At 35.3% G+C, this 27,433-nt stretch overlaps 1 protein-coding gene across 2 annotated transcripts; it reads right to left on the bottom strand.

Moving 5' to 3' along the window:
- Positions 1 to 1,372: 1,372 nt before the first annotated feature.
- Positions 1,373 to 27,266, bottom strand: CCNC (cyclin C). Of its 2 annotated transcripts, XM_047733605.1 has the most exons (13): positions 26,995 to 27,266; positions 21,347 to 21,453; positions 20,432 to 20,516; positions 20,183 to 20,252; positions 17,891 to 17,942; positions 10,427 to 10,482; positions 9,485 to 9,520; positions 8,715 to 8,806; positions 7,992 to 8,059; positions 5,538 to 5,617; positions 4,055 to 4,173; positions 3,155 to 3,245; positions 1,373 to 2,611 (listed from the first exon to the last, which is right to left on the bottom strand). In XM_047733605.1, exons 1-12 carry the CDS (start codon positions 27,024 to 27,026, stop codon positions 3,194 to 3,196), a joined length of 849 nt encoding a protein of 282 aa, XP_047589561.1. In that variant the 5' UTR covers positions 27,027 to 27,266; the 3' UTR covers positions 1,373 to 2,611; positions 3,155 to 3,193. The 2 variants fall into 2 exon arrangements, with proteins under 2 accessions (XP_047589561.1, XP_047589560.1); XM_047733604.1 differs by lacking the exon at positions 3,155 to 3,245 and having other exon boundaries at positions 26,995 to 27,259.
- Between the last annotated feature and the right edge of the window lie 167 nt (positions 27,267 to 27,433).

Genomic DNA, 27,433 nt, shown 5'->3' on the forward strand with positions numbered 1-27,433 from the left:
AATGGCTGATAAGTCACAGAAAGACAACCAGGTATGATATGCCCTCTGATAAAAGAACCTTACACAGTAGTCTACCTGCACCAAAAAAAAATTTCTTTTAAATCTGAACTTGATCAAGCCTTTAGATTCAATGACTAATTTATAGAAAATAGAGAAAAAGGAGTATGTTAAATGGTACCTCAAGAATACAATTAGCAAGATCCATATGGAGAGATACTCTTAGTAGATAATCAAGCCAAAAAGGGAAAATTAAAAAATAAGATAGGGTAGGGTGGTGGTAACAGAGTGACTGGTAATGAGGAGTGCTGTGATGAGCACTGGGTGTGATATTTAACTGATGAATCACTGAACACTGCAGCAAGAACTAGTTATGTACTAAACAGTGGCTAACTGAACATAAAAAAAAAAAAAAAGATGGGAGGAGGAATCTATGGATTTAAAAAGATTTAAAGGATTCATCAATTGCAATAATTTATCCTTATTTAGATCTAACTAGATTTAACAATTATTTGACTAATTTTTTTTAAAGATTTTATTTGACAGAGATCATAAGTAGGCAGAGAGGCAGGCAGAGAGAGAGGGGAAAGCAGGCTCCCTGCTGAGCAGAGAGCCAGATGCAGGGCTCAATCCCAGGACCCTAAGACCATGACCTGAGCCGAAGGTAGAGGCTTAACCCACTGAGCCACCCAGGCGCCCCTGTTTTGACTAATTGTTCAGGTATAACACTTAGTTTTTTAAGAGCCATTACCTTTAGGAATATATTGATGAAATATGGTATCTTGGATTTGTTTAAAAAATAATATGCATATTATATGAGAAGTGGATGTGAGTTTAGATGAAATGAAATTGTCATAAACTGATCATTGTTGAAACTGGGTAATGACACATGGAGGTTCGTTACACTATTTTATTTACTTGTATCTGTTTTAAATTTTCTGTAACAAGAGGTTGAAAACAAAACTGCAAGTCACATGTATTAATTTTCAAAATGAAAACTTTGAAATAAAGGTGGGCTTAAGTGAAAAATTAGGGTCAAGTCAATGATTGTGATATATAATCAGTCTGCTCTTCCAACCTAAATCCAACCTTAATTCTTTCAGACCTGAGGACAGCTTTTCTCCTCATTTCTTATCCTGCCCTGTAAGCCTATGAGACCTGAATTTATCATTGGTACTGACTTTACACATAATCTTCCTTTCCAACTTATCTAATCCTCCCCAATAGGAAGCAGAACTCCAGAGTCTGTTCATAAGCCATTTGAAATTACCCACTTGACAAACTATAGAAGACTTTAATACTGATCTAAAGGAAGAAGGACTCTCAGAAAACATAAGGCAGATTCAAAGAGATAAATTCAAGACACTAGTCAATATAGCTGGAGAACTTTACTTTTTATTCTTGCAGTTTTATACTAGGAAGTCAACATTTAATTTAATAATCCATTGTTCACAATTGATTTATAAAAAAATTTAATCCTTAAATTGTACATCAATATCCTTTGACTCCAAATTTTATCACTCTCCTTAAATCTGAAGAAAATGATTAAGTTCCACAGACAGCACAGTCCCACTGACATGACATTTAGTCCAAAGTCCTACACTCATGAGAATTAAGAATAGCCAGTATCAAACTGGCCTGAAACCTGATTGTGTTCCTGGCTCAGGATACCTGTAGTAAATTGGTAAATCCACACTAAGACACAAAAATAAACTAGGGTGTGTATGTCATATAAAAACTTTTCACAGTAGAGTAAAAATTAACATTAAAATGTTACCAAATTTCAACCATATTATCGTGTTTTATCCAATTAGCTTTCAAAATGCCTGATTAACTGTGAATCAAATACAAATAACATCATGTAGGATTCTTTTTTTAAAAGTTTGCCCAGCATTTCAAAATGGTTACGGAATTAATATAACTTTTAAAATGTCAAAGTATGCTATACATATTGCACTTTTCTGCTAGGCTGGGCTAGTATCTTCCATGGCAAGATACTGAAACTATTGAATAAAATACACTTTTAAATCAATAGGTACTTGATTAATTTCCCTGAAATTATCAACATCATTACCAAAATCTTCCAGGATTTTGTAAGATTTGATTCCTTAAATACAGTTTTAAAGTTTAACTTAAGGAGGGAAAAAACCCCTCATATATTTCACTTTTTAATGTCCTTTTTTGGTCCTTCAATGACCAAAGAGAATTTTAAACAAATTATGCTTCATGTTTCGTGGCTTAATAAAAAGCTACAATTTCTATTATCCAAATTAAGAAAAATTATACTAATCAAAAGCTATTAATTTTGAAATGTCTATGTAAGTCTGTCTGTAGGTCCCCTTAGAACCTTTCATGCTTTTATAATCAAGAGATTTTAATCAATTATGTGCTAGAATCAAATTAGGTAAGGAAAAACTTATTTGCAAAAATAAAATCACTTCCCAATATGCTTGACAGAAACAAGCTATTCATTTTCATTTGTGTTCCATTGAAGACATAACTGAATTCTGTCCAATGGTTTATTTCCAACTGGTCCACTATGGAATTCTTCGGAATGTTTTAAGATTGGCTGTAGCTAGAGTTCTGACTTCCATTTGGACCCTGCTCTCCTTCACTGTTCAAGTGGGGAAGAAAGAGATTTTATACCAATTAAAAGACTCATTTTCAACACCCCAATAAGCCAACTAATTTTTAAAGTTAGTTACTCTATGGTACAACTCCACAAAACAGAGGCATTCCCGATCATTAAGACAAGAGATGGAAAATTAAAATACAGAAGACTAATGTTCGGTTTTATATTTTTATTCTTATGTTAACTTGGTGCCCTCACACAAAACAAGCTTTCTGGAAGTTAGTGTCCATATACACTCAAAAAATTTAAATAAGGGTATGGGATGTTACTGTCATTACAGGTATCACTCAACATAGAGATTAGAGCTTCTTCTGAACAAATTTCCTGTAAAATTAAATCTAACATATAAAATCTCATTCCTACTAAATATGAAAATCAAGAAGTGTTCTTCCCAAAAAATTATTGTCCAAATGCATAACAGAATCACATGTAAATACAGCAAACTTATATAAGTCAGAAAGAAAAATGGCAATTTCTTGGAAAATGCTGAATACTTAAAATAAAAATAACTAAAACTGAAAATACCAGTGTGGCAACAGGATTATTGCCTTATCTTGTCCATCATCATCTTGCAGCTTCAGGCCCTGCCACTAGTGGAGAATCACTCAGGGAATTTCTGCAAAAAATGTATCCAAAGGTAGCTGTTTGAATGACTGCCTTAAACAGCTCCTTGTATAAGTATCAATTTTTTCTAAATGGTAACATTAACTTATCAAACCTATAAATCTATCTTAATATTATATAATTATTTTTCTTGATCATTAAGATGGGTAGCATTTCTTCATTTCCCTTCTGACCTTTTTTCCTACTCTAAATGATCTGATATACAGCAAGAGCTGAGAATCACTGAACTAAATAAAAAGATCCTATAAAAAAAAAACAAAACAAAGAAAACCCTCTTAGCACAAGTGATTCAGTTACCAAAATCATGTTACTATGTGCCGTGGATCTTCAGGTAGCTCAAAAGCAAAAATTATTTATCTTTACAATAGGAGATCAATCACCTAAGTTTTTGAAAACTGCTACTGAAATTTATAAAACAGGATAAAAGCCAGCACTGTGTGTGTGGGGGCGGGGGGAGAGGTCAGAGAGTCAAAATGACATAGGATACTACAGAATTCTTTATCCCTGAATTTCAAATGAACTACCCTAAATTCTGTTCTGTTTAAATTTATGCACTGTATATAGCCATATGTTGAGGGATACCTGTAAGAGACCCGCCATTACATCAGGGAAAGTTAACAGATAATCAGATTAATGTATTTTTTAAAATGAGGCATTGTCAATCTACCAAATCAGATTTTTTAAAAAGTTACATAAATCATGAAGTTTTGGAAGCAATTTCATTAAAAGAATAAATATAATCTATGAAAAAATATATATGAAATATATAAATGAAATCAGTAATTAAAGTCTACAAAGTACCTGTTTGGAGGAGGTTTTGGTTTCGGCATCTTACTAAGAATAGTCGCCATCTCTTTTCTCTCATCAAAATTCTTCCACTGCTCATATAGTTTTAAAATAACCCTGATTATTTCCAAAATCTAGAAGTAAATATTTGAAAAGTTCTCAGAGGCAATATCAAGCAACACTTAGTATATAAAGAACACACATCATACACATCCTCAGAAAACAGTGAAAAGATAGTCTCTATCCTTATTCAGGTTCTATTAGACAATCTTGATTAACTTGAAAGCAGTATTTTTACTGCTCTGCTCTGTAAGCTTCTCCTTCTACCCTCTCATCTTTTAACATGTATACTTTGTTCATCCTTATCGATTTCCGCAGTTGGTTTCCTTCTATTTGCTACTATCCTAAACCAAAACAAATCAGTGATATCCTGGGAACAAGGTCTTAATCATGAAGGAGTATGCCACTACAGAGTACAGTCCTCTAAAACCAGTTGTTTCAAACAAATTAATGGGAGCTGGTGCAGGAAAGACATTGTTTGGTCTCTCTGTTAACTACTCTACACTCGAGTTAAGGTGCTTGAAAGCTGGCAGCTATACATCTGTCATATCCAGTTTCCAAATCAGCCCTCTTTCTCGAGTAGACCTCACGCTGGACTGATTCTAATGCTATCAACATTTTACGCAGAAAAGGTAGAAAAAAGGGCAAACCCCAGTTTGTCAGAGACAGGCTGTTACAAAAGTTTACAGTAGTATTTAGTGGTCTCTAGGTAGTTTTTTTTTTAAATAATCCTGGAAATCAGAGGCAGTTTTGCACCTCAGCAAACCAAAAGCTTATCATTCTGTTGAAGCCTAAACCCAAAAGAGAAACATAACCTAGACAGTCAACATCAACTGTTCTTGCCAAATATGTTTCTTAATATTTTTTACCAAAAATTTTCTTAGCCTGTAGACATCATAAGACTTTAGATTCATGTTAAGTAAATATCATAGTAACTTTAAAATGTCCAAGTTTATATTTAAATAAGGGTGTTTTATTTTTATTTTATTTTTTAATGTATTTTTAAAAATTTTAAATTTTTGTTTGAGAGAAAGAGTGCAAGCAGGATAAAGGGGAGAAGGAGAGAGAGAATCTTAAGTAGACTCCACACCCAGTGCAGAGCCCAACATGTGGCTTGATCTCACAACCCTGAGATCATGACCTGATCCGAAATCAAGAGTCAGACACTTAACCAACTGAGCCACCCTGGCGCCCCTCAACTAAGGGAATTTTAAAGAATACCTTCTCCAGGGGCGCCTGGGTGGCTCAGTGGATTAGGCCGCTGCCTTCGGCTCAGGTCATGATCTCAGGGTCCTGGGATCGAGCCCCGCATCGGGCTCTCTGCTCAGCAGGGAGCCTGCTTCTCTCTCTCTCTCTCTCTGCCTGCCTCTGCCTACTTGTGATCTCTCTCTCTGTCATAAATAAATAAAATCTTAAAAAAAAAAAAAAAAAAGAATACCTTCTCCATATCCACAGAAAGCTCAGCAAACCACTGTCTGGCATCTTTCTGCTGTACAACACAGGCTACATGTAGACAAGCTGGAAAGAAAATGAAAGAAAAAGGCCCATGTTTAACCACAAATGTGGAATGTATGGACTCAAAACTAAAGATAAGGTCTTCATTTCAAATTTGCATGTGCATTTTCCAACATTCTTTTTAAAAAATTACATAAATTCATCTAATAGTTACCAATGACCATCCCATCAACTTAATGTAATACAGACAGAAAAATTAATAGACTATATTAAAGTTCTTGACATTTCCTGCTCTTCACTGTATGATAAGGATGGTACAGTTGCTCTGACAGTCAGGGCATGTTAAGAAAAAAATCCAATGAGAAATTAGAGCAGGGAAGCAATCCCTGAACAGTGGCTTAAAGGAGTGGTCAAAATACACCCAGAAGTCAGTTTCACACACACACATACACTCATGCACACACAGGCCAATAATACGCTGATACATTTCAACAACTGATTATTTTTTGATATTTCAATTAAAAGCAGTGTGTTGCTTCTGTTTTCAGTTATTAGTGCATGACCAAGTCCGGTGAACACTGGGCACCCCAGTACTGAATTTCAGTGTTATAATTAAAAGGAGCTTAGAAAAAAGTATAATGCACTATATACAATATAATTACAGTTGACCTCTAAACAACATGTAGGGGCACCAGCCCCCTCTGCAGTTAAAAAAATCTGCAGGTAACTTTTGACTCCCCCAAAACTTAACTACTAATAACCTACTCTTGACTGAAAACTGATAAACAGTTGATTAACACATATTTTGTGTATATATTATATACTGTATATTTATAATAAAGTAAAGCTAAACAAAAAATGTTATTAAGACAAGCATAAGGAAAACCTGTGTAAAATAGTTAGACCTGCACAGTTCAAATCCATGTTGTTCTAGGGTCAAGTATATATATATTACACACAACATAAACTAACAAAAACAGTAAAAGAACCCAGAAACAACAATCTACATCCTAATTTTGCCCAATATAATTCCTACCAGCAGCTTGGCTACCTTAAGCCCACAACAGCTTCTTAAGAGTTATATTCCCTGGTTTACCGCATGATTTTGAGAAGGATGACATTCTAGGCAAATAGTGACTCAAATGTGAACTGACATACTGGTTGACCCAAGCCAAATGAAGCTGTAAAGTACGGTGTAGGCCCTGAAGGGATTAAGAGGTCAAAGAACTGAAATTACAGTACAGGTAATTAAAATACAGTGGAAAATGCCATTTACAGGACAAACATAGAGAAAACATCCTAAACCCGGAGTGAGGTAATGTAGGAAGTTTGGGGATGGGAGGGTCACTAAAGAGGTGTTATCTGAGACAAGTCTTTAAAAAAGGTGAGAATGGCAGCAGAGAATGGTACTGTACAGGTGAAAAGAAGTTGTGTATTTTATCCAGAAATTGGGCGGTAAAAGAATGGGCGAAAATCAAGAGGACAGAATCATGGAAATTGATAGGAAAAAGAAAGGGAAAAGAAACTATTACGTGCATAATATATGGCAGGCATTACTGATGTTCTTTTATTTTTTTAATCCATTTTTTAAATTTTTTAAAAAAGATTTTATTTATTTATTTGAGAGAGAGAGAGACCACAAATAGGCAGAGAGGCATGCAGAGACAGAGGGGGAAGCTGGCTCCCTGCTGAGCAGAGAGCCTGATGCAGGGATCGATTCCAGAACCCTGAGACCATGATCTGAGCCAAAGGCAGAAGCTTAACCCACTGAGCCACCCAGGTGCCCCAATTACTGATGTTCTCTAATATATCTCATTTAATATTTGCAACAATTCTGTATGGAGTTAGTATCCCCAACATTTTACAATTAAGGCAACAAACTCAGAAAGGTTAAATGCTTTTCCCACAAGTGTAAAGAAAGCTAAGTTTAAATCAAGGACTATCTGACTCCAAAGACAGTGTTCTAACCGATTACACTACCTTTCACAAATAAATAAAATGGTAGCTAACTTCTCCCTCCAGCAAGGCAACAACGACCAGAGTTTCCTTTACTGAACCTCTGAGGACTTAACTGAGCTCAGGGAATAAAAGACAGGCCCAGTTATTCTATATAATTTACAAGTAATATGAGCAGGCTTAATTCTGAACTTTTCCTCCTAAACAAAAACGTTCTGTTCAAACACTGGTCAAAATTATCTTAAATGACTTAGGAAAAAAACAAAAAACAAACACTTACCAAAAGAAGGGGGGGTAAGAAGGACAATAACTCTCACTTCTGAAAGTTGCATTTCATAATATTACAAGTTCACATGCAAGGATTAGTCTATTACTTCATGAACCATAAGAATGCAAAGCATAACAGGGTGAAATTTCTTTTGGGATGACCTAAATAAGCTTGTAACAATTCTACTAGTAAAGGCATACCATGCTTACATACCTAAAGCTATCATGAAAGGAGGATACAGTAGGCAAAGATCCGTTCTGTAGGTATCATTCACTATCCTCCTATAGAAATAAATGTAAATCATATTATTACTGAAATCAGAACTACCTTGTATGATTGTACATTTCCCCCCAGAGAGGGTCAGATTTCCCATCTTTGTACATTATATTATTACTAAAGCATAGATACACAGGTGAAACCAATCAAGGGAAAAAGATGGATACATGAACATGACAATGAATAAGCATATTTTAATGGATAAAATTACAGCTAAATAGATTTTAAAACTTAAAACCTTACAATAAATTACAATAAGGATTTCCCAATTTTTCAAAAACTAGAAAATCAGAGGAAACCAGAAATTATACAATGAATATATAATTTTGTTTATAAATTATACAGTGAATTAATATGTAATTTTGTTGTTAAGTAACAACAAAAAATACTGTATTTGAAAGATAATCTGTCTTAATTTTTATGTAAATAGTCTGGTTTTTTGATAAGAATCAAATTTTAATGGAAATATTGATCGAATTAAAGATCCTTATCAATTTAGCATTTATAAATATAGTTAATTAAAATTCAACAAACAGGTATTTCACTCAACATACAGTATCTTGGGGCACTAGTTTATTAAAAATACTAAACTTCATATTCATTTGTCAACCTTCCTAGCTAATAACATGTTACACTATGAATAACTTCTGTTCTAATTACCATGCAAGGGGAAGCAACATGTCTTCTTGGCCCATGTCCTGCACATACTGGAGCAAAGGTCTATAAGGATGATACACTATCAAGCAACAATCCTAGAAACAGTTTAAAAAATGTGTATGTATAAAAACAGATTTATTACGACACAAAAACTTATCATTACCCAACTGATTTGTAATTGTGTATTTCAAAATGTATTTCTCTAACTCATGCTTGCTTCCCTCTTATTCTCTTCAGCAAGCAGTATGGCAGCCCTAAACTCTACTATAATAGTGAAGGCAGCGCTCTCTCTGGAATATACCTTGGTAAATCGGTTGGCAGTCAGTCAGCATCCATTCCCTTAGAGACTCAAAGTGTCACATCTGCAACACACTGAAACCTCTTATTAGCCTATAAATCCGTAATTCCCAACTGGAGGAGCAGAATTCTGCCAAAGACATAATCTATCTTTAAATAACACCACACACATACACAAATTGTGCAAATAATTTACAGTGGCTTCATGTTCTGACTGGTTTGCTTGTATCCTTTTATTACAGTTACCACAGAACAGAAAAATTTTCCCATCCTAAGTGAGATATACAAATTATTTTACAGGCTTCTCAGAGGATATAGGTGATGATGCTACTAGGTACTGTGATTTCACCATCATGTATCATTTGGATGGTTTAAAAATGCACCTCCCTATAAATCATTTCTTAAAAGAATTTCTGACTTCACTAAATTTGAAAAAAAGTTTTATTCTATTAATCACAAGGAAGTAATATACTTACCATTAGTTCTAAAAGATAGAATTCACATTCTAATATCTGTTTAAAAAAAATATAAATGTCATTGTGAAACAAATTAGATGAGTCTACTTAGTCTAACCTAACAATTTATACATTAAAATACCATAAATTTTTACTAATTTTTTAATCAAGAAAATATACACAGAAATTTATATCAAAATGAACATGTGCAATAAAAATTACTTTTTTACTACTATACAGTGCATGCAATTATGACTATAAAGGATTTTAATCATTATAGAAAAGTCAGCCTCATATAAGCATTCTTACTTTTTTAATTTAAAAGCTGCTGTGTAAACTTCAGATTTTCTAATACACTTTACACTCAACAAATGCAAAAATGCAACTATCTCCACTTACGTGTTACTCTTATTATATTAAGAATCAATTAAAGGAAAGAATACTGAAAATGAAACAAAAATATACAATTTATACAGGATGATGAAATCCCTCAAAAGTAGAAAAAGGACATGCCTATTAAAAATGTTAACAGAAACTCACCTTCTAAATTAAAGTTTCAAATATGGTTTTCACACTGTTCCATTCTAATAGTTCTCACCCCTAGCTACACACTAGTATCACCTGGGAGCTTTTAGAAAATACCAATCCCCAGGCTTCAAGCCTAAAAATTCTGTTTTCGTTGGTCTGGAGAGGCCCTGGTATTAGCATTATTAAAAAGTTCCCAAAGTGATTTAATGGGCAGCACCCAGGGTTGATAACCAATGCTATTAAGTAGTTTTTTTTTTAAAGGTAGGAGCAATTTAGCTTTAATTTAGAATTAAAGTTTATATTCTTATAGTATCTGAAACTGCCATTTATAGGAAACTGTAGTTTCCTATAAACTATACAGTTTATTCTAACATAAAATGGATCTAGCTTATATACAGCTTTGACAAGTAGTTTTATTTTATGCAATATACTTACATGGTTCATCCTATAAGGAAATTCCTTTGGAAAGGCATATGAAAATCTAGTTTTTACTGCAAAAAACAAAAAATGACTTAAACTAAGAAAAATAAAAAGTAAATTAAACCAAAATTTCTTTAACACAGTGTATAAGAGCTAAATCATTGTTAGTAAGTGCTCTTAGAGATGCTTAGGGACCCAGATTTGTTTATTGTCAGTCAAGGGGAAAGTACTAAGTGGCAGGAAGTCCTAGGCCCCCATCTATATTACAATCAGAGAGCTTTAATTATATACTTATTGCATTAAAAAGGGGTTCTGCGGCTTAAAAAATAAAGGGGCAGGTTTCATCTCTAAAATCTTTCCAACTTTAGAATGGTATTGGTTTTATTTCTCAGTAATTTAGCGTAGAAGGAACACAAGTTATTTATGTATTCAAAAAAATGTATATATAATATATATATTTCCAAATATATATAATAATTGAAAGGATAATATAACCAAATAATGTTAATAGTGGTCATCTGAGATTTAAGGATTTTTACTAATCTATACTTTCTAGAATAAATAGGTATTTCTTTGTCAAAAGATATACTTTAATAAAAGCATAAATATATGTGCAAAGTTCTCTAGGACTTTTTCACACCACACACAAACGCATACACACAGTTACTACTCTTCTTTGTCACTAAGTACAAAAGAAAAAGCTGTTAACTATCAATCCTCTATCTCTTCAAAATGGTGAGTGTACACTTTTAAGTACTACTACTGGAAAAAATTGTATTCAGGTTATTATGATGCAACATTTCACTAAATCAAGTGACATCCTAGAGGATCTGTTCTGTGATCCCTTCCATTTGTATAAAGCCTAAGACCTCACAGAGATTTAAATTTTTTTTTCATTTATTCTATGTATTTTATTTTCAAAAAGTTTTATTTTGTAAACTGAGGAACCTAACAACTAATTTAGATAGGTAACATCTGCCAAGATTGAAATCTAAACCATTTAAAGTTGACAGTAGGAAATTTATACTTAAGCTTTCCTTTTCTTTCTCCTTTAGTTGAAGACATACCTAATATTAAGGCTTCTGAGTTTTACAAATCCTGGTGATACAAACAAGATGTAAAGTGTACTTACATAACTTACATACGGTACTTACATAACGGTAACTAATTAACAAGGTACATCTCTATACATAAAACAAATATGCATCCCTAACACTGAAACTATGACACCTAACTTTCTGACATTCACCTGATACTGTTAACCTCTCTCCTACTCCATGATAAAATTGCTCTGCCTATTGATTTTCTATATTCTAATCCTTTTCTAAGCTGGGAGGAAAGTATACTCCTCCTCTCTACTGCTACCTCTATCACTTGTGTATTTGTTTTTCATCTGCTCAACTGACAGTTCATATTTTTTTTTGCACCCTTAACCATTCCTCCTCCAATAATCTGTCCCATCACTTACTAAAATACTCAAATTTCTCTCAAAATCAAAAACACATAAAACCTTTACCAAATTATATTCTTTTGCTTTTTAAAAGCAAACCATTTTTAAGAACATTTTTAAATTTATAGAACTGAAAAGATAGAGAGTTCCCATATACTCCCTGTTATGGGCTGAATATATCCCCCCAAATTCGTATGTTGAAATCACAACCCCTGTGTGATGGTATTTAGAGCCACCTCCAAATTCAGGGAATTAATCAGGTTTAGGTGGTCATGGGGGTGGGGTCCCCATGACAGGATTAGTGTTCTTGTAAGAGGATGAGCAACCTCTCTCTGCCATGTGAGAGCACAATGAGAAAGCCACCGTCTGCTTGCCAGGAAACGGCCAGTCATGGAGCTGATCAAGGAAGACACTTTGTTTGATCTTAGACTTCCCAGTTTCCAGAACTGTGGGAAATAAACGTGTATTGTTTAAGCACCCAGTCTATGGTATTTTGTTAGAGCAGCTGGAATAGACTAAAACAACCCCCCACCACCCAGTTTCCCCTTATTATTAACCTCTGATATTAGTACGGTACATTATTAACTAAAGTCCATAGTTTATTCAGAACTCCTTAGTTTTTCCTAATGTCCTTTCTCTGTTCCAGGCTCTCATCCAGAAGACCACTTTACATTTACTTGTCAGGTCTGCTTTAGATTCCATTTGGCTGTGACAGTTTTCTAGACTTTCCATGTTTGATGACTTTGGCAGTTTTAAGAGTACTGTATTCCCCCCAAGTATTATTTTGTTGCTTGACGCTCCACTGGAATTTGTCTGATGTTTACTTAATATTTAGACTGGGGTTGTGGGATCTTGGAAGGATGACAGAAGTAAAGCACCATTTCATCATATCGCATGAAAGGTACACATTACTAGTGATTTATCACAGTTGAAAATAACCTCAACCACCTGGCTGAGGTAGTGTTTGTTGGGTTAGTCTACTGTAAAATTATTTCCCCCATCCCTTTTCATAATATACACATTAGAAGGAAGTCACTATGCACAATGAATACTTAAGAAGTAGAAATTTATGCTTCCCTGACGATGTAGTTAAGCTATGTAAAATGTATGAAATTCTTCTGTATTAGAAATTTGTCTCTTCTTCCCCCATTTACTCAATAATTTATTTGTATCAGTATGGACTCATGGATTTTTTTTTTTTTTTATACTTTGGATTATAATCCAATACTACGTTTTGTTATTGTTGTTGTTGTACAAATTCTTCTAGCCTTGGCCACTGAGAGCTTTCAGTTGGGTTTTATGTCCCTTTGTAATCCTATTAGCTAGGTGTTTTTGTTTTGGGGCCTTTTTTTTTTTTTTTTTTAAAGCACTTCCTTACTTATTGGCACTATGCACCAGGTCTATCTTGCGTATTTCCTGTCCCAGTCTCCAAGGAGACCTAGTTCTTTTATTGGAGAATGGCATTAGATACAAAGATCTGAGCACAGGGGCGCCTGGGTGGCTCAGTGGGTTAAGGCCTCTGCCTTCGGCTCAGGTCATGATCCCAGGGTCTAGGGATCGAGCCCCACATCGGGCTCTCTGCTCAGCAGGGAGCCTGCTTCCTCCTCTCTTTCTGCCTGCTTCTCTGCCTGCCTGTGATCTCTGTCTGTCAAATAAATAAATAAAATCTTTAAAAAAAAAAAAAAGATCTGAGCACAAGGAGAACTCATTGCTACTGAGATGTTAAGGTAACCATGAGCTCATATTGATGCCTCTAACTCTAACTGATCAGTACATGGATCTTTCTGGTCTCCTCTCCTTATTTGTGTATTCCCATTCCAGCAGTGAGAAACCTAGTTCCCAACATCTGCCATCCATTTACCATGGATGTATATATTTACTGGAATTGTTCAATTCCAGATACAAGTACAGCAGTATCAGAATTAACTTGTGTCCACATTAAGTATCAAATCTATCAACTAGAATATAGTGCTCGTATGCAGTTCCTTTTGCCTTTGGTCTTACAGACTGTACTTCTTCCCAAAGTTACTTAGGTCAGCACCTCCCCTCACCTGCTTCACTAAGGCTATTTTATATATTTGTAATACAGTTAGATTCTCCTTTTCTCTGTACCTACTCACTTCTCAGTTCTTTGCAATCTGGCTTCAACACCTATCCCGTGTTTAATGATGGCAACATTCTCAAAGATCACAAACCCAAAAGTCTGTCTCTTCCCCCGCCCCAAGTTGGCACTCATCTTCTAAGCAGCACAAGACACTATGCACCTCTATCTCTTAAATTTTACCAAGTTCCAAATTTCTATCATTGGCCTCACATTTCTAAGATGTTCTACTGATACATTTACACACTGAGTGTCCAAGATTAAATTTAACTCTTTTCAGAACCAACTTATTCTCCTCTTCTGGTACCACCTTCACCTTCCCAATGCCCAGGCAAAACACCTCAAAAACCATTTCTGACTTGTCTTAAAACCTTGCTTTGTAAAAGTTCTACTGACTCTATTATGCAAATCTAGCTTGCCTGTTGTTCTCCTTGCTGGGGGCCCAAACATCATTTTAACCCTTCATTAGTACTCACCTGAGCCACTTCATTATCTTCAAAATAATATTTTCCTATTTTAAACTTGTTAGTTTTTATTTCTCAGAGCACTCTGTGGTGAGGTCACTGACTACAATTTGCAGTTTTATATGTATTTCAGAGGGATTTTTTTGGGTGCTTTTAAAATTGTGGTAAAATACACATTACATAAACTTTATCATCTTTAGCCACTTTTAAGTATGCAGTTTAGTAGTAATAAGTACATTGACAATTGTGCAACCATCACCACAATCCATCTCCTGAACTTTCATCTTGCAAAACTGAAACTCTAAACTCATTCAACAATTCCCCATGTTCCCCTCCCTCCAGTCCCTAACAACCTCTATTCTACTTTCTTTTTTTTAATTTAATTTTATTTTATTTATTTATTTGACAGAGAGAGATCACAAGTAGGCAGAGAGGCAGGCAGAGAGAGAGGGAAGCAGGCTCCCTGTTGAGCAGAGAGCCTGATGAGGGGCTCGATCCCAGGACCCTGGGATCATGACCTGAGCTGAAGGCAGAGGATGAACCCACCGAGCCACCCAGGTGCCCCTCTATTCTACTTTCTATTGATTATTTATAGTATTAAATGGAATCACACAATATTTATCTTTTTTGACTGGCCTATTTCACTTACCCTAATGTACTCAAGGTTTATCCATGGTTGTTTTTTTTTTTTAAGATTTCATTTCTAAGTAATCTCTACATCTAATGTGGGGATCAAACTTGCAACCTTGAGATTGAGAGTCATATGCTATCCTACTGAGCCAGCCAGGTGCCTCAAGGTTCATCCATGTTGTAGCATGTGAAAAACTTTAAAATCTGTCTACCTCAACTCACATTCTTTTCTAATTCATCTTACATTATTCTGTCAGATTTACCTTCCTAATCCACCATTCTGGCATTATCCTCATATTGAGAAAAAAGCCTTCAAACATACTACCACCATCAACAGAACAAATGGCAGATTCTTCACTGAAGGCCCTCTTTTACCTGGCCTTAGCCAGGTAGGACTATTCCTGCCTCTTTCCTTACTGACTATTCACTGAATGGAACTCATTAGTTTTCTTTCCTTTTGACCAAACTGTTCAATGTTCCTAGTCTATCTTTCCCCTACATTTCCCCAGGTTCAAAGTCTTTCTTTACCAAATCCCAGTTAAGCCTTCCTGGATTCATCTAACAAATAACCTTTTATCACTCAAAACATTCGCTGCATTCTCTAATTCTCTTATGCCACTTATTTTTTCTTTTATATTAGTATTTATATATGCATGTCTTGTTCTTGTCCTTAAATTCCTTGTATTTATCTTTGTAACCATCACTGCATTTGGTACGGTGTTTCTAGTGAGGATAATCCTGTTATTGATGATAATGAGTAGGCACTTAAGTTTACTGAGTATTATGGACGGAACTGTGCTCTCTGCCCCTGGCCCTGCCAAATTTCAGTGTTGAAGACCTAACCCCCAATGTGACTGATTTGGAGATAGGTAATTAAGAGGTACTTATGGTTAAATGTGGTCATAAGGGTGAGGCACAAATTCTATAGGACTGGTGTCCTTAAAAGAGAAGGAAACACTAAGGGTGCACAACCACAAAGAAAGGGCCATGTGAGGACATAGCAAAAAGGTGGCCACGTGAAAACCAGGAAGAGAGGCCTCAGGAGAAACTAAATTTGTGGACCTTGATCTTGGACTTCAGCTTTCAGATTGTGAGAAAATAATTTTGTTTTTTAAACCACTTAGTCTCTATCACTTTGTATGGCAGGCAGACCTACCAAACTAAGACACTGAGCAAGACACTGTTCTAAGAGCTTTACTGATACTAACTCATCTGATCCTCACAACAACCATTTGACGTAAATGTTACTAATCCTCACCTTGCAGGTGAGGAAACTGAGACACAGATACTGTATTTTGTTCAATTTGTCACGAAGAAAGCAAGAGAGCTGAAATTTGAAACCTAAGCTGTGTGGGCCTATATAATACACCGTAACATTTATGAAATTCAACAAAAATATTAGACTGTAACAATTTCCTATTCATTTGGGAACCAAACACTGTTATGTATATACCTTTACATCTTTGCATGAAAAATAAACCTTAGTAATAGGTATTTTATTTATTTTTTTAAGAGAGAGAGCACACACATGTATGAGCAGGGGGAGGGACAGGAGGAGAGAAAAAGAGAATCTCAAGCAGGCTAACACACTCAGCACAGAGCCCAGTGTGTGCCTTGATCTCAGGACCCTGAGATCATGACCTGAACTAAAATCAAGAGGTGGATGCTTAACCAACTGAACCACCCAGGTGCCCCTGTATTTTACATTTTTAAAAATACACACCTTCTAAAAAATTTGGAAAACAAAAAATGACATAGGAATAAAATAAGGTACCTAGAATCCACTACTCGCAGATGAGCACTGCTAACATTCTGGTGGATTACCTTCCAGTTGTTTCTGAATGTTTAATAATTCAATTTTCCAGAGGGCAATTCAATACTTATCAATGAGATATATCTGCTATATCAAATTCTATGGCAAAACTGATTACTACTCTGCTATCCTCAGAAGAGTAAAATATGGCATGGAAAAAACTGAATTAGATTATTATACTCTTCTCAGAAAAGGGAAAGACCCAAAAATATGAAAATCAGTGTGGTTCACAAACCTAAAAACACAAAAAAAAAACTCTCTGCCTCTTCTGTGCAAGATCACATTAAAAAAAAAAAAATCTGCATTATCTTTCATCTTGTTAGGTGCTACCTTTGTGCTTAACCTATGAAGTGCAGCATAGCATGTTAATACCTTGTATACAATATTTTACAATCTCTAGTCTACGGTATTATTTCCTTTAATGCCATGACTCCAAGGCAGCTAAACCCTATCTTTTTGTAAACAGAACTAAAGCCAAGAGGTAAAGCAATTTGCTCAAGGTTATACAGCTGCTGCTTAGACAGCATTGGGGCTGACTACTACAGTCAGCATTTTTTTTTCCCTGCACTCTGTTTTTCAATTATGGAGGCAACATACTTAATTCCCATCAAATACATACACTACAATTACTAAAGAAACAGTTTATTTTACCCACAAGAATGACACAATGGCTAGTCATTATGAGGCAAAAAAATACAACAGAACTGGGAAATAAGTTTTTTTCTTTACCCTTATTATTTAAAATTAAGAGCCACTGAACTGATGTTTTTGGACAATAGTTACTATCCACTTTTAGAATTAAAAAGCAATGTCCTGGACATAACACTACAAGTGGTTTTTAAAATTTTTGTATTTTTAACTTTATTTTTAGCCAAATACACTAGTCATAAATGTGACCCCAGGAAATTTAATAAACACAACCAAATCTTTCATAGTTCTCATAAACTGAAAAACATTAAGGCCCTATGGAGCTTTTTTAAAGAATTACATCCTTAAAGCAGAATATACTTTTTGCACTTACATACAGAAGTAGCAGCAGAAATCAATCTTGTATTTGAGACTACTCCAAATTCCTAGAGAAATAAAAGTGGATAAGATCAGGTACACAGTAACCCAATGAGCCTGAGGGTATCTGGGTTTATTCAAAGCAAAGCATTTCCTATATATCCCCCATGTTTATAGTTTGTTTTTCATCTTCTACCTAACTGAGGCACAAAGTACTTAAGTCTCTAAAATGTATTACTTTTCTTTAAAATTGCTGCAGTAAGACAAATGTTTAAATAATTTTGTCATTTAACATCACTGAGATACCAATTTAGAAACTAAGCCCTAAAGCAACAGTGCCAGTTTTCTCCACTCCAATTAGTTTCCAAAAAGATTTCTTAGATTACTGCAAGAAAAATACTAAGTATGCTTCCTATTCAACTGACCCTGAATTAATGAACAGGTACTTATGCTATTTAGTAATAGAACAGCTAAATCTCTAAAGATAAACTTTAGTATCACCAAAGTAATTTAAAAGACCACTAAAACTATTATTCTATTTGGAAGAATACAAGAATAATAGAATGATACTATGTAAGACTTTCCTTTTTTTTTTCTTTTTTTTTTTTTAAAGTAGGCTCCATGCATGCCAGTGAGGAGCCCAATGTGGGGCTGGAACTCATGACTCTGAGAGAAAGACCTGAGCTGAGATCAAGAGTCAGACACTTAACTGACTGAGCCACCCAGATGCCCCATAAGACTTCTTCTTTTCTTTTTTTTTAAAGTAATTTCAGCCTTACCATAAAGCAAGTTTTGTTTTGTTTTGTTTTGTTTTTTGAGAGAGAATGAGAGCCCAAGCAGGGTTGGGGGTGGGAGGTGAGGCAAAAAGGGATAGAATCTTCAGCAGACTGTGTGACAAGCAGGAATCCTAATGTGGGGTTCCATCCCAAGACTTGGAGATCACGACCTGAGCTGAAATCAATAGTCGGATGCTTAACCAACTGAGCCACCCAGGTGCCCCAAGACTCTTAATGTCAATTCCCACTTCCTCTTTGAACTTAGTACGCCACCATTGTAAAAATAACTAAAATTTAGGAAGTGATCCACCTTACATATACTGTCTCATTTGATTTGATTAACCTCATAAGATTACTAAAGCCTTCACTTCATTTTAAAACAGAAAAATCAAAAATTGGTTCCTTATTCAACAAAAGGAACTAAACTGAACCTAGTCTATATAAATACCTTCAACCTACATCCTTATTTTGTGGGGTGGGGTGGTTATGTATGTGTGCATATATACTTATACTCAAACCTTAAACCATAGTAACTGATACTAAAAAGTAAATGCCTCAGATGTCTTAAAAGTCCTTTCTATATAATACCCACACAACTAGACAAAACACAGAAACATTTGGTCACAGTTAGAGATTATAAACATAATGCTATCATCAAATATGAAGGGATACATATTTTTTCCAGGAATAATTTTTTTTTTTAAAGTATTCCCTATACCCAATGCGGGGCTTGAACTCATGAACCCGAGATCAAGAGTCATATGCTTTAACAACTGAGCCAGCCAGGCACCCCAATCCAGGAATTATTCTTTATCCAAAATTCTTAGAATGAAAACTTTCACTCAGTAAATCATACAACAAAAGGTATTTAACAAACAAAACAAATTAAACTCCCCAAGTTAATCTTCAAGAATAGAAATTTATAAAATTTTGTCTAGATTTTCCATATTGGTTGCACTTCAGATACATCAAATTACATGGTAACATTTGGAAATACCAACCCATACCATGGGCTTTTTATAAACACTTCCTTTTCCCACTATTAAGAACTCAGTAATAACAACAGAGCAGGTTCTGTTTAAGCCACCACTTATAATTAGAAAACCATAAGCTCTAGAAAGTCTGTCTTAATATTATTTCTAATAGAGTCAACCAGGTTCCCAGGCTCTGCCACTTACCAGCTTTATGATCTTAGGCAAGTTTCTCAACCTCTATATACCTAAGTTTCCTCCTTTATGAAATGGAAGATATTACTACCATACACCCCATTGTTTCTTATGAGGATTATAAATCACATTATGAGTCAATTATAGTTGTAAAAGGATTTAGAATAGCACTTGGTATATAGTAAATGCTACATAAGCGTTAAACGAATATATAAAGACATGTATATCTTTGATTTTGCATGAATCTCAGTATTTTGCATAAATCACCGTCTGTTGTTATTTTTATACAGGTAATGTGAAAATCAGGACAGATTAACCAATGTACATTGACTATATTTCAATGAAGAACAGAAAACTATTTCATACCTCTACTTTGGATGCCAAAAACACACATGTAGGAGCCATTAATACAGGATCTATACTTTTCAGAGAATACCTAAAATATGATAAAACAAAGTTAAACATCACTCATTTAGAAAACACTGTAAAAAACAAAACAAAACAAAAACCAAGATAACTCTAGTGGCAAACTCATGATTCATTTATACTAAAGCTAATCAACATTATGTAGGAGTCTCAAATAGGTGTGACATAATCCCAAAATAAAAGTCCTACCTGGCATAGAATCTCTTGAAATAGACCGTAGCAGTGGCAATAACTTGTTGTCTTAATTTAAGATGTTCACCTAATGCCTGAATAACTAAAAGAAAAATAATACAATTTTAAATGTTCTGTTATCTCTATAATTTTGACATTGAACAACAACTTTCATGTGGTTAAATAACGACTGTATTAATTTTTAACAAAAAGAAAAACCTACATATGCTATAAAACTCTATTTGGATCACACTGGGCTGGTACTAGGATTTGCAAATCTGTTAAAAAAAATACAGGTATGCATAAACAATAAAAAATAGAAAGTGTCCTACAGCAAACACTATTCTTCTATTAAGAAGGTTGAATGATAATTATTTCCCTCTACCTTAAGTATTTTCAATGTTTTTATATTATCTTTAGAATAAATGTAAAAAAGAAAATATTAGAGAGTTATCAAACTCACTACAATTTCTACTTTGTAAAATTTTTTAAAAAGTCGATAGTAAATTCTCTAAACAACAGAGAGGTAGGTTTGCAGAAGAGTGAACTGAGGGTTAGAAAGATCATGTAACAAAGCTACCATGTCCCTCTCCCTCCAAAGCAAATTTGTAAGAATGACCAATATAGGATATCAGCCCAAAGAATCCATTTATCCTCAAAATACTTGCTTTAGCCAATCTTAAATTGGGTTTAACAACACATTATAGAGGCTTAGGGAGATTAATGAACACCTTCAAACTGTCTTGAGTGTCTCTGCAACGTAAGATCCACAAGACTTTATTTAGATTACTTAAATGAAGGTAAGTCATAAAAAGAATACATGAATAAAAAATACTAAGTAGGGACTAAAACAGCTCATCACAAATTACTGTACAAAGATTTAATTCAGAGGTCACCAACTATACCATTTCAGTCAATTTTTTTTAAGTTTACCATTTGTAAAAAATATCTGTAATTTCCAATACTCTTCTTCTGAGAGAAACTTTAAGTCCTTCTGGCGTTCCTTTAACAGATCTTGTTTATCCAAAATCCATTGTAAACTAGAATGAAGATGTTAAGATATGTTACAGAAAATCAACTAACAAAGTCACAAAAAAAAAATTCTAAGACTGAACAATTTATGAACATTGTGAAAAACACAAAGTGTAAGAAGTAACCTTAGAAGATAGTATTTTTCACATTTCTTGAAACTCTTGAGAATTATCTCAGTAATGAATGTAAATATGCCCTGAAAAAAATTTCACTCTAATTTTGTGTCTCTCTTTTTTGTTCTCTCACTACCTTATATTGTTATTTCATTGGTTTTAATACTCTGGTATCAAGAAAATCTTACAATCACTGATGCCTTAAGCTTTTAACTGGCAACACATTTTTTCCTAGTGATACATAAAATCATTAGATAGATAGATATATATAGATACACACACACACATATATATATAATTATTTGGCATCAAATGATGGTGCCTTAGATTAAAAGTATCTTTTCTCTGGGCGCCTGGGTGGCTCAGTGGTTTAAAGCCTCTGCCTTCGGCTCAGGTCATGGTCCCTGGGTCCTGGGATCGATCATCAGGCTCTCTGCTCAGCAGTGAGCCTGCTTCCCCCTCTTACCCTCTCTGCCTGCCTCTCATCTCTGTCAAATAAGTAACTAAAATCTTAAAAAAAAAAAAAAAAGTATCTTTTCTCATTGTTCATGAGTAACTACAGTATTTAATTTCCCTACTTCACAAATTCCAATCATGTTAAAAGCTGCTTCAGAAGTTATTACACTAATAGTCTCCTCCACCTGCATAGTCAAGTCTACTATTTTTAACCAGAGATATGAAATTGAAATGACTATTCTGCACTATTCTGCAATTTCCTTTTGTCACTGAGTATGTTCTAGAAGTCTTTCTATGTCAACAAATTTGTTATTCAGCATACCTGTAAACTGCTGCACAGTATTATGGACTGTTACTTACTTAGTTAATTTCTATTAAAAGGCATGCAGCTTTTAATTTTTCACTATTAAAAATAATGCTTTAATGAACAGCTTTGTAATTCACCCTTGCATATCTGGTTAATAATATATTTAAAATAATTTCCCAGAAATAGAACTGATCAGTAGGTTTTGCTGGTAACTCTGTTCTACATTGTCAGTTTGTATTCCATGTGTCATACCAATTTCCGTTCCTGTTAACAGTACATGAGAGTGTTTTAAGATATTTAACCCCCCATGGGTTACTACTGCCAATCTTTTAAATACTATACAAGTTAAAGGCAAAGTAGTACCTTACTGTCTAAGGGAGTCTTGTTTTTTAGTTTACTTCTGAGGTTAAACATTTTCCATGCCTTATTGGCCAAATAGAGTTCTTTTGTACACTGTAATTCTAATGACAATTTTTCTAATGGAATGGTCTTCGTCACGATTTAGAGAGTCTTGCCATATAATCTGCATATTTTTAAAGCATATTTATTTTTTGAAGATTCTTATTTATTTATTTGACAGAGAGAGAGATCACAAGTAGGCAGAGAGGCAGGCAGAGAGAGGGGGGAAGCAGGCTCCCTGCTGAGCAGAGACAGATGCGACAGATGCAGGGCTTGATCCCAGGACCCTGAGATCATGACCTGAGCTGAAGGCAGAGGCTTAACCCACTGAGCCACCCAGGCGCCCCTATAATCTGCATACTATGGATAATAAATCATTTGTCAAATAAACTACAAATATTTCCTAAGTTTAGCATGATCTCTTAACATTTAATTATTTGTAAGAGATATATGAATCACTTACTAAAACTAACCCATATTTCACTCTGATTTTATGCTGGTCACAAATGGGAAGGCCTTTCCTAACACAAAATTATTTTTTTAAAAAATCACCTATATTTTCTAATATACTTAAGGCCTTTTTCTTTCAATTTTTCTTATTCCTATGTCATCCTATTTTAAAATGTAAGATTAAATTATTAAAATCTCATATGGAAAATATCCCCCTTGCCACTTGCTATTCTTTAAAAAACTTCTGGATATTCTCACAATTATTCCAAGACTTGAACTTTAGAAGTATTATGTCAAGTCCCAATTGCATTAAATTTAGAGATCAATAGAGAAATGTTATCTCTACAATGCTAGAATTCAAACTCCTCTTATTAAAATCTTTATGTTCTACTACAGAATTTAAAATTTTCTTCTGGTAGGTCCTGCACATTTCTTTAGTTTATTCTTGTGTATTTCTTATTTTCCATTGCTATTCATTTAAAAGAAAGCTTTCCATTTTTACATTTTGTAACTGGTCACTTTATTAAACATTTATTGTTTATAATAACTGTTCAATTAGCTGAATTTTCAAGTTAATTTTATCTCTACAGGCTGACAATTTTATCATTTTTAATACCTCATTCTATTAATTGTATTGAGTAGCAATTCAGAACAATGTTAAACAGGCACCCTAATTTTCCTAATGTTTCACCATTAAATATCTCTTATTCATGTTTTGATGTTCTTACCATGTTAAGAAAGCAACATACTTCTTTTAGTCAAGAGTAGATTAATAGGCTTCTTTTGATGCCTTCACTGTTCATTAACAGATTTCCTAATACTGACTATATTTCTACAATAAAATGACTATCATTTTTTTTATATTTCTAATGTAATGTTAGACTCTACTTGTTAATAATTTACATTTGTATCAATATTCAAAACTGAGACTGTTTTCAGTGCTACCTTTGCTATATTTTCAGTGTTCTTGTAGCTTCAAAGAGAGAACTGAAAAGCTTTCTTTCTGTGTGAATTGGAGTAATTTCAGTAGATCCTCTTGAAAATGCGAAAACATTTAACCCATGACATAATGTAGGCTAGAGCATTTTTTTAAGGGGCAGAAGCTTAATTTGCTTTCGCTTTTTTTTAAGATTTTATTATTTTTTTTTTTAATTTATTTGACAGAGAGAGAGAGAGATCACAAATAGGCAGAGAGGCAGGCAGAGAGAGAGAGGAGGAAGCAGGCTCCCTGCTGAGCAGAGAGTCCAATGCAGGGCTCAATCCCAGGACCCTGAGACCATGACCTGAGCTGAAGGCAGAAGCTTAACCCACCGAGCCACTCAGGCACCCCTGCTTTGGCTTTCAAATCTACTAGCATGGAGATGACCCAAAGGTACGTCTGGATTTACTTACTTTTCTCATTCCTAATTTTTTTATCTTTGTATCATCCTTCTTTTCTTTGATTCAACAGTTCAGTCTACTGTATTGATTTTCCCTTCCAAAGAATCAGCGCTTATAATTTGACTATTTTTCCTTCTAATATGTTAATATCAGTGTTACCTTTTTAAGTCTTTTTTGCCCCCTTGGATTTATTTCACCATTTCCTTTTTAATATTCTTAAGTAGACTATTTTGACTTATTTTTATTCTCTCAGTTATTCTGGATGTTAGTTTATAACTGGCTATGGCTACATCCCATAGGTATGGATATATATTGATCTCATCAGGTTATTTCCTTGATATTATGTAATTGTATTTTCAGTTTCCTCTTTGATACAATAAAATACCCAGAACTGATTTTGTACTTTTTAATTTCTGTTATCTCTTCAGTAGTTCAGTCAACCCCTAGTATTCAGTGCCCTTCCACTTTTACTGCAGTAAGGTCAAAGAATGTGTTGTGCTCTACTTCAACTTTCTAGAAAATACTGTGATTCACTATGTTCTGGCATTATCATTAATTCCACCCTTACAGTCATTTAAGGTTTTTAAAACAATAAATTTCACAAGTATTCAAGTTTTTCCTCACAGCATATAGTATGGAGGTTAAACCAAGAACACTTATAAATAGGAAATCTCATAAAATTTAAGATTACACTGTTTGTAAAATTTACCATTATATCACGTGCTACTAAGAAAAAAACTGTCATGCCCATTTCAGAAATGTTAAACTGTGCATCTTCAAGCCATGATATACAACATAGATCACGTCAATTTTCCTCTTTTACCAAAATCACCTAGAACGATGGTTTTTGTAATCTTTTTGTTGGTTTGTTTTCCCAGATTGATTGCCTTGTCTTTCTCACTTGGAATCTTCTGCAGATCAGGCACTTCATGATCCTCAAGAGATCTCAGTGGCCCCCTTCTCCAGGACTATTTGAATTGTAAGGCAAGGACGCTTTCAAAAAAGCACATTTAAACACTTTTTTTTTGGGGGGGGGGCACATTTAACAGTATAACAATTTTATGTTTCGAAAGTGAAAAAAAACAAGTATCATAGATCCTGCTCCCCCTTTGATAAATGGTCTCATTATGCCAAAAATAAATGAAGCATAATGAGACCATTTATCAAAAGGCAGGTAGGATTTTTTTTTTTAAGTTGAAAAATGGCTGTAACTTCTGATAACTAACACCTAGCTACCCATCAAGTCTTTCACCTTCTTTCAAAGTTTATCAAAATACTAGCCCTTCTCTACTAAATTTTCTATATTTTAATTTTGCCCAAGCAAGTATTACACTGAGCAAAGAATGCCAAATAAAAATATGATCAGAAGTAGGGCTTCTACAGAATTTCATCTCCACAGAATCATTTACAGCAAGGGGCAAACCAGCTTTTCTGAAAACAGGTTTCCAACCCCATTGTTTTCTTCTCTTACAAAGGACTAAAAGCAGAATGAATAGGAATCCATCATCTTCACAGAATCAAAGTTTAACTTACAGTTATTAATGCTCTCTTGGCATTCAGACATATTTACACGAAAATATAACAGTATCAAGCTCTGTTCATCTTTCAACCGTACAGCGGAAAGCCTGGTCAATGTTCTGTTAGTCGCATCACCCACCTTTCGGCCTAAGCAAATGTATTTATGGGATATATCTATTTACTTATTTTTAATATTGCTCTAGCTCTTCCATGGTCACTAACAAAAACAAAAACTCATGAAATAGGTTCAAGAAATTGGCGAAGTCACAGGAAAATACATGCCTAAAATATAAGGCACAGACTAATGAAATGGATAATTTGAGAGCACCTGCCCTGTACCTAACCAGTAATACAACTCCACCTAGGCATAAGGTAATGGCAAGAAGCGGTTAGAGAGCAGACACAAGACTGACTCTGGACTCTCTCCTCGGAATAATATTAAATCCACTCAAGAGAGAAGGTCAATGACAAAAGACTACAATGCCCGCAACGGAAGAGAGCCCAGGCAAAAGCGAACCCCAACTGTCCCGAGGAGCCGTCCTCACAGTCCGGAACTGTGCCACGCTTCCTATACCTGGGCCCATCCCTCCCCCATCCCACCGCAGCCCACCCCACCCCGCTTCCAGGCCTAGATTATCCAAGAATTGGAAGTTAAACTCCTTCCTTCCCCAGAGACCGAACCTCCTTAGCCCCTGCCCTTCCCCGCTCACAGATATTCCCCCCCGCCACCCCTGAAATACTGCCAGGGGGCGGGGAGAGGGGAGTCGCCAGAGAAACGTGCATCCCGCTTCCGGCTGCTGCCACCTCCCGGGAGACCCCGCAGCGCTCGGGACAGGAGCCGGGATCCAGGCCAAAGGGAGTCGCAGGCCCCGTCCTCACCGACTCCCAAGAGCAAGCCCCGGGCGACGAGGCGGAAGATCACTTACTAATGGGAGCTCTGCCAAAAGTTCCCTGCCATGGAACACAGCTTGCCCTGATAAAAAAGCACCAGCCGGCGGAGCGGCCCGCGGAGCGACCATAGACCCAGCCCGCCCGGTAACCGCGCTCCTGGATCTGATCTGCTCGGCTCCGCTCCGCGGCGGCTACGGTGAGAGGAAGAGGATGGCTCTCTATTCTCCTTGACGCCGGCCGGCAACACTCTACAGTGTAAACCCGTTCCTATGGATAAAAGTTCCGGCCCGCCCCGCAGTAGCAGAGGAAACCAGCCGGCGGGAGCAGGCTGCCTGTGGGCGCACTGACGGGGCGGGAACTAGTGCTCACTGAAGGCTCCCGGCGGTCGGGAGGCTCTCGCGAGAGTTTCATACCGGTTCCGGCCTAGAGCTCGCGAGCTGTTTTCTCTGAGCTGCGTCCATTCAGCGAGTGGGG

Source organism: Lutra lutra, chromosome 6, assembly GCF_902655055.1.
Source record: "Lutra lutra chromosome 6, mLutLut1.2, whole genome shotgun sequence".
NCBI classification, from domain to species: domain Eukaryota; kingdom Metazoa; phylum Chordata; class Mammalia; order Carnivora; family Mustelidae; genus Lutra; species Lutra lutra.